The 11,975-nt window shown below is 46.8% G+C and overlaps 2 protein-coding genes across 3 annotated transcripts in view; both read left to right on the top strand.

Moving 5' to 3' along the window:
* Window positions 1-395: 395 nt before the first annotated feature.
* Window positions 396-1,858, top strand: LOC116592308. The gene is made up of 3 exons (XM_032345579.1): window positions 396-479; window positions 681-821; window positions 1,301-1,858. Exons 1-3 carry the CDS (start codon window positions 396-398, stop codon window positions 1,820-1,822), a joined length of 747 nt encoding a protein of 248 aa, XP_032201470.1. The 3' UTR covers window positions 1,823-1,858.
* Window positions 1,859-2,151: 293 nt separating this feature from the next.
* The window catches only part of ADAMTS5 (ADAM metallopeptidase with thrombospondin type 1 motif 5), a 48,577-nt gene continuing 38,753 nt past the window's right edge, over window positions 2,152-11,975 (top strand). The window contains exon 1 of one of the 2 annotated variants that reach the window (XM_032353308.1): window positions 2,152-4,039. In XM_032353308.1, coding sequence (XP_032209199.1) covers window positions 2,933-4,039 — 1,107 coding nt within the window. In that variant the 5' untranslated portion in view covers window positions 2,152-2,932. The remainder of the gene's footprint in view (window positions 4,040-11,975) is intronic. The other variant, XM_032353298.1, reaches the window with a different exon arrangement.

The following is an 11,975-nucleotide window of genomic DNA, read 5'->3' as shown; positions in this document are numbered from 1 at the left end:
AATTCACCTGGAATTCCCATAAGTGCTAAAGACACCTCCTGTCTATGAATACAAATAATCATAATTAATAAGTTTAAGCCACTGTCATCCAAAATGCTTTCCCCTCCGAATGATCCTCTGAGATTAACAATAATGACTTAACAATGTGGCTAAAATTATTAAATCACAGTTGCTTTAGAAAAGGTGTTTAGTGCCAAATATTGAACTACTTTTCAGTGAACTTGCTAGAACTAATAATGATGATGATGAAGTTTGCTCTCCATAGACACAAGGAACACAAGCCTTTAAGGAAGGACAGAGAAGACTACTGGAATCCAGGTTCTCTTTCTTTAAATCCTGATCCTGAACATCTCTGGTTCCTCCCAACATTCAACTAGTAGAACTGGCTTTGGGCAATGGACCACTTGGAGACTGCGGAATGGTGGAATGAGAAGTGGATGATGGCCTTAAGCAACAGCAATCCCCTGCCAAGTCTGGAGGTAGTTCAGAGTCTACTAGGGGTTGTTGGGTGGTCCCAGGTCTCAACAATCATTTCATTTATTCAAGTGAACTAATTCTCAGGATTTGCTTCTCTCTGCCTCCGGGGTGACTGACTCCAGAGCGTTCTCTAGGCACTGGCCAAAGGACTTGATTGCTGGGCAATTCTGAGATTCCCACCTGGAGCTGGCTGCTACTCTTAGAACCTCAAATCACCCCAGGATCCTCTGCTGCGTTCCCTGAAAAAAGTGACCAGGTGTCTCAGCAAGGATCTGGGGAGACCACCTGCAGCTTGGGGTCCACAGAAGCATCCTTGCTCTCCTCCGCTTCTCTGTAAATTAAAGGTAGGAAAGAACTGCGCTAATCCTTACAGATTCAATTTTACTGATGTATTCAGTAATGAGCCCTGAAGAATGAAGGGGGGTGGGCGGGGCTCCTGTCCTTTCAGTAGATCTTCTAACCACTACCGGATAAGGGGCTAGAAATTCCTGGTTAGAGTCAATAATTAGAGGGAAGGAAGGGGAAACCTAGTTCCTGTGAAAATGCCACTCACCTACCTGCAATCCCTTGTGCCCCACTTCCCCCCCCACCCCAACAGGAATTTCTGAGAATGACAGTAAGTCAAGCCCTGGAGTGATGAGTGCTTGTTTTCGGGCAGATAAATACAAATCAGGGTATCTAATTTTTATTTAAGCAGGAGAAAGAAGAGGAAATGTGGACACAATTTTTTTTAAAATCTTAGGAAGAAAAGAAAAAAAAAAAAAAGGAAAAACAGCCCAATTTTATGCCACGGTTAACACTTGCTCGCCTTGCCTTCTTAAAGCAAAGCGGAGGAAGTTCCAGTCACCCGGAATTAAGGAACCAGATTGCGGGCTTCGTTGAAAGGCGCGCGGAGCAAGGAAGAGCCCTGGGCTCGCACACAAAGGAGCCGGCGTTCCCAGGCGGCGGGCGGCCCTGCCCGGGGCACGGCAGCACTCAGGGCGCAGCGACGCGCCAGGAACCGCCTGAGGCTCCCCGGCTGCCCGGCCCCTCTGCTGGTGGCTGGGAGAAGTTAGTCACCCGGAGCCCGAACCCGACCAGCGTCCCAGCGCGGAGAGGCCGGGGAATGAGGAGGGAGGAAACCCAGTACCCGGGGCGGCTGGGAGGAGGCGAGAAGAGCGCGGGGCGAGGGGCGCACGGGAAGACCAAAGCCCTAGGCTGCTGGACGGACTTGCAAGGTCTTCGAAACCGGAGCGCACGGGCGTGCGAGGAGGAAAAACTTGCGGCAGGAACTTCCTACCGAGGCGGGGGGCGGGGGGGGGGGATAAAAAAGAAGCAGGAGAGAGGGAGGCAGGGAGAGACTTGAAATGTCTCAGTAACTTTAAAAACACAGCAAAACACCCCTTTCAGGAGATGAGGTAAGCCGGGGTTAGCCAACCCCGATTGGTTGTGAAATATCAGACAAACCCGGAGCCACTGTGGCTTTAAATGAGGCCAAGGAAATCTGTTTTTCTTACCCCAATACTTTTTCCCCCTCGCCCTTGCTCCCTCCCTCGTCCCTCCTTCCACCTCGCTGGGTCCTTCGCGGTCTCCCTTTCCTCGATCACCCCCCCCTCCCGCCCTCCCCCATCTGATTAGGCGCGGACCGGGAAGGGTGGGAGGGGTGGGGGAAGCTCTCCCTTTAAGAGGCAGCTTGCAGTGACGAATTGTTGAAATTGCCATTGCAGGATGGCATGCCGCTATAAATTCATTGTTCCACCTCCTCGCATCTTCACAGCGCTCGCGCTGCTCTCCGCGCTCGCAGCGGCCGACTGGGGATGACGGCCGGCGGGAAGACACTGCATCCGAAGGGACACGGACGCGCCGCTTCACGGGCTCCCCGCAGGCCGCCCCTTGCATTTTTTTGTTTTAATTTTTATGGCTTTTTCTCTCTCTTTTTTCCTTTCCTCCTGGTTCTAGTAGAGTCAAGGAAACCCACAAAATAAAGGAAGTGGGCTCCGGAGCTTGGAACCCCCGCCGCCGGCGGGTACCGAGCAGCAAGGGGGCGGGAGGCAGCGCGCACCAGTTGCCCGCCTGGTGCGCGGCACCATCCTTACTTTTCTTCGTGCGGCGAGAGTGGCTGCGCTTGGGGGTTGAATTTGGGTTAGTTTGGGGGGTGTTTTGTTTGTTGTTTTTTCCCCCCTCTCCTCGTATTTGCGGAACCTCCACAATCCGGCTTTTCGCTTCTTAATTTTTTCCCCTTTTTTTCCGGAGCACGAATCCAAACATTTTCCAAACCAACAAAGAAAAGTTCGCACGCTGGCACTGAAGCCGGGACAGGCTGGCGCTGACGCCGGTCCCCCTCCTTCCGACACTTGACTCAACCTTGCAAGCAAGTGTGTGTGTGCCCCCATCTCCCGCCCCGGTAACTTCCATAGCGAATAACAAATACCCATAAAGTGCCCGTCGCGCAGCCCCTCCCTGCGGGCAGCGCACTATGCTGCTCGGGTGGGCGTCCCTGCTGCTGTGCGCGCTCCGCCTGCCCCTGGTCGCGGTCAGCCCCGCCGCGGCACCTGCCCAGGATAAAGCCGGGCAGCCTTGGGCTGCTGCAGAGGCCGCCCAGCCCCGCCGGCGGCAGGGGGAGGAGGCGCAGGAGCGGGCCGAGCCTCCGGGCCACCCGCACCCCCTGGCGCCGCCGCAGCGCAGGAGCAGCGGGCTGGTGCAGAACATCGACCAGATCTACTCCGGCGGCGGCAAGGTGGGCTACCTCGTCTACGCGGGCGGCCGGAGGTTCCTCCTGGACCTGGAGCGGGATGGTTCCGTGGGCGCCGCTGGCTTTGTGCCTGCAGGAAGCGGGCTGAGTGCGACCCGGCACCACCGGGACCACTGCTTCTACCGCGGTACGGTGGACGGCAGCCCCCGCTCCCTGGCTGTCTTTGACCTCTGTGGCGGTCTCGACGGCTTCTTCGCAGTTAAGCACGCGCGCTACACCCTGAAGCCGCTGTTGCGCGGGCCCTGGGCCGAGGCCGAGGCCGGGCGAGTGTACGGGGTTGGGTCCTCGCGGATCCTGCACGTCTATACCCGCGAGGGCTTCAGCTTTGAGGCCTTGCCGCCGCGCACCAGCTGCGAGACTCCCGGGTCCCCGCCAGGGCCTCGCGAGCGCCCCCCGGCGCACAGCAGCCCAGACCGACGCTGGGCGCTGGCCCCGCAGTTCCTGGACCAGTCGGCTCCCTCTTCCGATGGGGCCCAGGAACCCCAAACGTGGTGGCGGCGGCGGCGCCGCTCCATCTCCCGGGCGCGCCAGGTGGAGCTTCTCCTGGTGGCTGACGCGTCCATGGCGCGCATGTATGGCCGGGGCCTGCAGCATTACCTGCTGACCCTGGCCTCCATCGCCAACAGGCTGTACAGCCATGCCAGCATCGAGAACCACATCCGCCTGGCCGTGGTGAAGGTGGTAGTGCTGGGTGACAAGGACAAGAGCCTGGAGGTGAGCAAGAACGCGGCCACCACGCTCAAGAACTTTTGCAAGTGGCAGCACCAGCACAACCAGCTGGGGGATGACCATGAGGAGCACTACGACGCGGCCATCCTATTTACGCGAGAGGTAAGTTCACCCTGTGCGGGTGGTCCAAGCGCTGGTGGAAAGAGGTAGGTGGAGGTTCAGCCTTGCCAAGGGCCTCGTTTCTCCCACAAACCTCCTGCCACTGCAGATGTGCTTAACGGCTCCTCGCAAGAAACCCAGTCAGCCTTCAGCTTTGCTCCTGCAGTCAGGGGCTCCCCAGCAGCAGGCGCTGCCTTAAATGAGTAAACGTGCATCCACCATCCATCAGTCAGGCGGAATGTGTCTAGTCGGAGACATGGTGTCCTAGATGCGTAAGTAGGATAAGAAGGGACTGGAATGCATGGGGAAAATGTGCATAGCTAAATGGAAAGAGGCGGAAAGAAAGTTTGTCTTTGGAATGCAAGATATTTCTCTCTCTCTCTCTCTCTCCCCACCTTCCCTTCTTTCTTGTTTTGGTGGGGGAGAGCCTCTCCTTCCCAGTGAACCTCAGTATAAACTTTGTCCAACCTAATGGGAAGGGTTTTATTGGTTCATCCATTGTAGTCACTTTTATCCACACCCTTTCTTTGTAAAGGTCCATACCTTCTTCATTGAACCACTTCTGTGACATAAGTTGAGGAAAGACTCTCCAGAGGAAAGACTCTTCCCTCCCTCCTAATCTGGCTGTTTAATGGAGTTCTTACATGTCCACCCGGTGGAATTTCAGTTTCTGGGAAGGAAGGAATTCAGGAGTGCAGGGAGGCAGGGAAAATACAGAAACCTAATGCTGTCAGGTTCCTCAGCAACTCCCCTCCCGAGTCCTCCAATGCCCCACAAGCACCGCCTGTCCCTGCAGAGCTTCCAGGGAAGGGTCACATCCAACTTGCATGTTTGGGATTTGGATGAATATGTTTCTGAAGCCCCAGTGTGGAAAGATCTGGGCAAAGAGTCAAGACATGAGGAAGGAATGTTTGCGCAGGATTTCCCTCTTTTAAGGAAGATGGTTACAGAAAGGGAAAGAAAGTGATCTTTATAGGTCCAAAAGTTCTGGGGCGCACACAGTATCTATTTGCTCAATCATTCCATCACCATGTGAAGTGTGACTTTCAGACACAGAGTCTGGGCTGTTTTGGAGCCTGGCTTGATCAGAGCTCTGAGTCTACTTCATGACTCTCCTCTGATTGGCAGCTTTTAAGTCATGCCTCTCGGATGCCTGATAGAAACTGCCTTTTAAAGCTCATTCTTTAAGTGTTTGGGATCCACCCAGGGTAGCTGAAGGATTCGAAATTTGGAAATATCATGCAAAAGCTTGTTATGAAATGGGGCATCCCAGCTAGGATAGGAAATGCACTGATGATGGCTTGCAGGAAGTTTTGGAATCACACAGCTCCACTACCTAATTCTCTGTTTTTGCTGAGGCACCGCTGGTATGAAGGAAAAGTGTTGATAAATTTGGAATGGAGAAACACTTGTGGTCCGTGGGGTGGGCACAAATGTAAACCACATGTAAACAAGGGTGCCAGAGGGCAACAGCTTAGGAAGAACCTGGCAGCCACAATGCTATGCACCACGGAAAATCTGCCTTCTCATTAAGTGATGTAAAACCATCCTTTAATTTCTCTGCGCTACATAAATCTTTGACACGGAAGAACATTTGTTTTGTAGGCTTCCATATGAAGTGGAGTTCTCCTGTAAAAACTAGCCCTTTCTTATTTGGTTTCTAAGCCCCCCCCCCTTTTTTTTTTTTTTTTTGCAAGCAATTTTCCACGTCTGGATTTCTTGCTTTGCTGCATCACAAGAAGCTGCCAAGAAGAAGGCTTCAGAGAGTTTGTGGAAGGAAGTTCTCTAAAGACAGGAAAAAAATACTTTTGTAGGCACACTACTCCAAAGACTAGGTCATTTTAATAGTTCAGTTTCAATTTTTAATACAAATGCACATTCCACAACTTTTAAGACAAATAAAAATTAATAGAAAACCCTATTCCTCCCTACCTCCTGCCCCATCATTTTCCTAACTGCTTCCCAGAAAGAAAGAAAGAAAGAAAGAAAGAAAGAAAGAAAGAAAGAAAGAAAGAAAACTAGTCCATGGTTCTGAATGATCTGTCTGTTGCTTTTTCTGGATTTGTGTTTTATTTGGGAAGTTAGCAATTCCTATGTTCCAAGCTCTGAAACGTATCAGAAACATTTTAAGTAGATAGAAGCAAGGGAGAGAGAAATTAGCAGTCTATCTTAATGTTAATAAGTATTATAATAACATACATTTTCCAAACTAGTCTGCACATGGAAAATATTATACATGGGCCCTCCCTGGCCTCCCTGCCAAGCAGAAGCATACTTTTGGTGAAGCAAATCTCATTTAGCTTGCGGTTGGCCCTCTGGTATATACATCTAACTTGAGGGGAACCAAATATTTGAAAAAGCATGTGTATAGTGAATATACATACTTCAATTTGAAAGAATGCTGTTAATTCGGGGACTGAGAAAAATATTACAAGACCCTTTTGCGGCATTCATTAAGAGTACTTCAAAATGTAAAATTAAGCTCCATCTAATACTTCAGAATATGGAAAATGAGAGAACTAGAGCCGAAATAATCTGAGCTCTTCTACCATAGAAATCAGATATCTTACGACCTAAAAAAAATGTCCGTGACTATTTTTTTTTTCAATGAGAAATGCCCTCAGTTGGCACCGGGATCCAACTTTTACAACTCTGTTTTGAATGTAAGAAGTGCGTTGCTTAGCAGCCAGACGCCAAGCCATCAAATCCATGTTTTGATGGGCTCTGAGCACTGTTCAAATTTTGTGTCCAGATGTCTTCTCTTAAATTGCTTGTTTTTCGGGCTTGAAGCAAATGTGTGAGGATATGTTTTCCACTCCTGTTTACTAGCCCAGGCCACCTTGAACGTTGTGTCCAGGAGTCAACAGAATAGTGCTAGTAATTCTTTTATCAAACTAGCACACTTCACTGAACCCCGGCACTGTAATTAGAGAACCTTTGCACCAGGCAATTCTCTGGCATAGGAGCCGTTTTCATTCTGGAATAGCACTCATGCTGGAATTCACACCACTTCTGCCATCAAACAGTAGAAATCTGATCTCCCCAGGATTTAATTTTGCTTTCCAGAATCCTTTCCTTGTCCCTGGCTTCCTCTTTTATATTTAAATAGGTTCTTTAAAACCCACTTGGGATTTCACGTATTCTTCTCTAGAAACAAAAACCCTACCTGGTGAATGACAAAATCAGAGATTGTTTAAGGTCCCCCCATCCCATACCTCACATGGATCAAAAGCATTGGACTGAAAATGAACCAGCTACAGACTTTGCAATATACAAGGTCCATTTACTTTCGTTAACTATGACTGTGCCGATTAATAGGCAATTGTCTCTCTTTATGTTGTTGTGCCCTGCAGTGCTCTCCTCTACCAGCCAGCCCCTTGTTAGGTTGTGACAATAGGGAGCCCTGAAGGGGGAGGCCAGAAGCTAGGAAGAAGAAGATGGATGTACCTTTTCTTATTTCCTTGCTGATGGGATTGACTAATTCAGTTGCATATATGAGTTCAAATCCCATTTGAAGTCTGCAGTGAACTCCAGTCCAGGGTTCCCAGCCTATAGATCAATTCCAATCAACAAAAATCCAAATAACTCAGAAATGGGAAGATTGGGAGCAGATTAAACAGCTCCAGCTGACATTTTAAAAACACATGTGAATTGCAAGTTCCTAAGAGAATAGATCTTAAAGGCTGTCATCATGAGAAAAATACAAAATGTAACTATGCATAGCGATGGATTTTAAATAGACCTATTGTGGCAATCGTTTCACAACATAGACATGTATCAAATCATCATGTTGTACCTAAAACTAATATAAGAAGTCAATTATATCTCAATGGAGAAAGAAAGAAAGAAAGAAAGAAAGAAAGAAAGAAAGAAAGAAAGAAAGAAAGAAAGAAAGGAAGGAAGGAAAATATGCCAAGGAATCTAATGTTCATTACAGACAATATACCACAACACACAGGACGTATGTCATCTTTGTCTTTCTCTCTCACTTTTGGTGCATATCTAGAAGTGCCTTCCATGTGTGAGGCATGCATTTATGCAGCTGAAGGCAGCAAGATGGGATATACCTGCTCCCTACCCACCTGGGCTTATCACCAGGGGAAAGGAAGCGGGTGCATACATGAATCTCTCTAGTGTTGGGAACTAACTTGGGTAAATGTGACCTGAGTTATAACAAAGGCTGTAAAAAGAGAGGGGAGAAGTGATCAATTCTACCTGTGGATCTTTATATAGACTTTGATACAGATGTATGATTGAGTTAAAACTCAAAGGATGGATACATTTTATTTGGATTCAGCCAGATTTATTGAGAATTTCTTAGGTACTATCCATCATCATAAGCCATTTTACAATTAATTCTATAATCTGCACCCATACTATCATCGTAATTGGACAGCTAGGGTCATTCATGAAAATTGATAGTCTTCTAAGACTAATAACTGCCAAACGGCAGGTAGAGAAGCTAGCCTTGTCTAGTGCTCTCTAAACAAGATATTGTAACTAATTTATTCAGTCGGTGTGTTCCTAATAAGCAGAGAGGGATTCAGAAAATTTGAATGTGACCCCTTTCCTAAGAGTCTATTCCAGGAAACAGACAGGGAAATGGGTAATTGTTATATAGCATGATCGTTTTTATGGTACATGTGGTCATTAGATATCTTGGAAATACATTAGAAGGTTTCCTAACCCATCTGAGTTCAATTTGGAAGAAGGCCTAGGAGTTAGCTATAAGGAGGAGATAAGCATTGCAGACGTGCCCAGTATCTTGTGCAATGGCCCAGGGGCAACATATGAAATGTAGGGGGTTAGAAGGGATATGATAGACAATATAAGAACAGAAGGGTGACAGGGTGTAGAGAAGATGGTAACAACTAGATTAGAGAAGAAATTATGTGTCCAGAGAGAGAGACAGAGAGAGAGATCTCAAGTTCTCTTCATTTAAGGACATTAACTAATTCTATTGGATTGGGACCCCATCCTTATGATCTCATTTAACCTTAATTAGCTTCTTAAGGGCTCTCTCTCCAAATACAGTCACACTGGGGATTAAGATTTTAATATATAAATTTGGGTTTGGGGAGGGAGATGCAAGTCAGTCCAGAGCGCCACATTTAAGAGTTTAAATTGTAAATTAAATCCAGTGGGAATCTATGGAAAGGAAACAGCAGTGACCAGAAGTATGTTCCGGTATGAGCCTTCCAACATGAGTAGTTGAACTCAGCCCAGGGGGAGCCTTTTGCAGGCGATTTCAGTAACCTGCAGGAGGAGCCTTGAGATAACCAAAATTAAAGCATTGGCCTTAGAAATTAAGAAGCAGGGGCCAAATCAAGAAATTTTAAAATGAGGTGAATGCAAGTTCATTAAGCCTTTCTAGCAAAAGGAATGTTTGGGCTAAGGTTTGGCACCGAAGAATTGATAAGATATGTAGGAAACTGTGGACAAGAGGGGTAATAACAGTGCAGTGGAGGCTGACAGGAAGCCTGGGTTGTGTTGTGGAAGGTGGACTGCATGGTGCAGCCTAATCAGATCTGGGCTCTAGAAGGTAACTGACTGCAGCATACAGGCAGGGATGTTACAGGAGACAAAGGGACCACTTAGAAGCCCCAGATGACAGTGCAGGCAGGAAGGAAGAATGGAAGGAAACTAGAAGGAGTAGGCAGTTACCTGAAGCATTTGGTAGATGGAATCAGGACTTACACATCAGATGTGGCAGGAGAGAGAGAGAAGGACAAAGAAAAGATGTCCAGGTTTCGTACCCAACACTCCATCTTCTTCTTCTTTGGAATATCTTTCTCAGCACATTTTGTAAATTCAGTAGGCTTCTAAATTGAGTCTTAAGGAATATACCATAGATAGAAAGACCATGCCGTGGTATTTGTCACAGGAAAAGAATTTACTTACCAGGCACAGATTATAAATGTAAAAGATAACAGTAATGTCCAGAAAAACATGCGTGATGATTTACCAGTAACCTAGTGAAGGTGGTTCAGGAATTGGGATGTTAAGCTGTAGGTTTGAATTTTGACTTCAGCAGTCTCAAGTTTGCAACTTTGGAGCTTTGCAAGCCCTGAGCTCTTATTTCTCCACCTGTAAATTGGAGTGTTTTCATTTAATACCAACACAGGGAGAACTAGAAAGATGTAGAGAACACCTGGTCCAAATTCCTTATGTTAATGATGAAGGGACTTTGTCTCAAAGTATATAAACATCTTAGGTAAGGAGTCTTACTAATAGCATTAGAATTGAAAAGTGATCTACTTTAAAAACAAAACAAAACAAAACAAAACAAAAGTGATCTACTTTGTATTCACTGTGTTTAATCAGCTTCCATTCCCATTCTCCAAAATGACTCTTCCAAGCATCTCCGCCCCGCAGTCCAAAACTTGCTGCTTCCCTCTTCCTTTCGTCTTCCTTCACATTTATAGACAAAATGTCCCATGTTGGATCTCTGGGCCCAGACTGTCTCTCCAGCTTCCCCTGATTGGCTTCCACCCAATTCTCCAGTCATGACATACGTCCTGTCATTTCGCCAAATAGAGCCTGCCTTTTACCATCCCCTGATGTATTGACCAGTCTTTCCTCCCTAGGATACCCTTCCTTTAAGACTGTCAGACTTCTGTTCCTCCCTCAATATCTAGTTACTCTTGTGAGACACTTTTATTGATTCACTCCAGGAGAGCATGTCAGTTCCCTTCTGCATCCCCTCAAAAATCTGTTCATCATCGCATGTCATAATCTGCTTTCCTCTTGGCATGTCTGTTCTGCTCACTAGACCGTGATGTGTCTTAAGGTCAAGATCAGATCATATTTATTTATCACAGTGTCAGCAGGTTGTGGGCACATGGTAATTGTGTTAGGGATAAGTGAATCTGGACCCCTTGGTCCCTAATCCAGTTGGGCTCTCTATGTTTGATATTACCTAGTTGTACCCATAAGCGATAGAGATTGTGTAACATGGGTCCTTATAATAGTCAGACTAACTACCAGGCCCAATTAATGTAGTTTCTCTTGAGGTCTAAATCAAAACCTCTACTATTGGGGGTTGCTGTGTAGGTAGCCCAAAAGACAGATGTCACCTCAAGAATTGGATGCACAGTATAAATGTAAATTATGGCATGTAAATGTATGTACTTTTTGTTTGTCTTTAATATTTTTATGCAATCCCAATTTTTTAAAAAGATTTTATTTACTTATTTGAGACAGAGAGAGAGAGAGAGAGAGAGAGAGCAGGAGCAGAGTGAGGGGCGGGGGAAGAAGTAGACTGCCAGCTGAGCAGGGAGCCGAGTCCGTGGCTCAGTCCCGGGACTCCAGGATCATGACCTGGGCAGAAGGCAGATGCTTAACCAACTGAGCCACTCTATGTTTGTATAATACATGTAACTTAAATATGTACCACACCAGATTAACTCTATTACTAATCCCTCTTCATAGGAATTAAGACGAGAGACAGACATCTAAAGCTAGTTAAACCCTCTTCTGTGTCCTTCTCTTGAGCTCCATGCTTTACCATGCTTACAAGATCATAATATCTATAGAAAAAGAAGTTGCTATTATTTAACTCCAGATTTCATTGTATAAGTATTCTTGGTTAATTTGGGCTTCCATTTGCTGCAATTAAGATGACATCTGCTTTTCTCCCCTTGTGTTTCTTTTGGCTCTTTCCCTCAGCATGTTTATGCTGCTTGAAAGACCAGCCTCCCAGTCAAGGCTAGAAATGCTGTAGCTTCTCTTACTCATTCCACTTTGTGCATTCTCATGTCTGTTTGGTCCATTTTCCCAACCTAGTACCAACCATTGGGATTTGTTAAATTGTACTATCTTCTGGACATCTGCTTCTCAAGGTAGCATACTTCACTGGATCCCTGCCCCTGCCCCCTTCTCCATCCAAAGGATGCTACGAGGCCTTCTAAATTCCAGAATGAATCAAAGATATTGACAT

The sequence above is a fragment of the Mustela erminea genome, chromosome 1 (genome assembly GCF_009829155.1).
Source record: "Mustela erminea isolate mMusErm1 chromosome 1, mMusErm1.Pri, whole genome shotgun sequence".
Taxonomy (NCBI): domain Eukaryota; kingdom Metazoa; phylum Chordata; class Mammalia; order Carnivora; family Mustelidae; genus Mustela; species Mustela erminea.
The sequence above is the reverse complement of the archived record's forward strand: the minus strand, read 5'-3'. Positions and strand labels throughout refer to the sequence as shown.

Bases quoted from the DNA above. Each gene is read 5' to 3' on its own strand.
- LOC116592308 (XM_032345579.1), top strand. From the start codon at position 396: ATGGACCACTTGGAGACTGCGGAATGGTGGAATGAGAAGTGGATGATG. The intron at 480-680 runs GTAGTTCAGAGT...TGCTACTCTTAG, and splicing joins ATCCCCTGCCAAGTCTGGAG to AACCTCAAATCACCCCAGGA. The intron at 822-1,300 runs GTAGGAAAGAAC...GCCTTCTTAAAG, and splicing joins CGCTTCTCTGTAAATTAAAG to CAAAGCGGAGGAAGTTCCAG.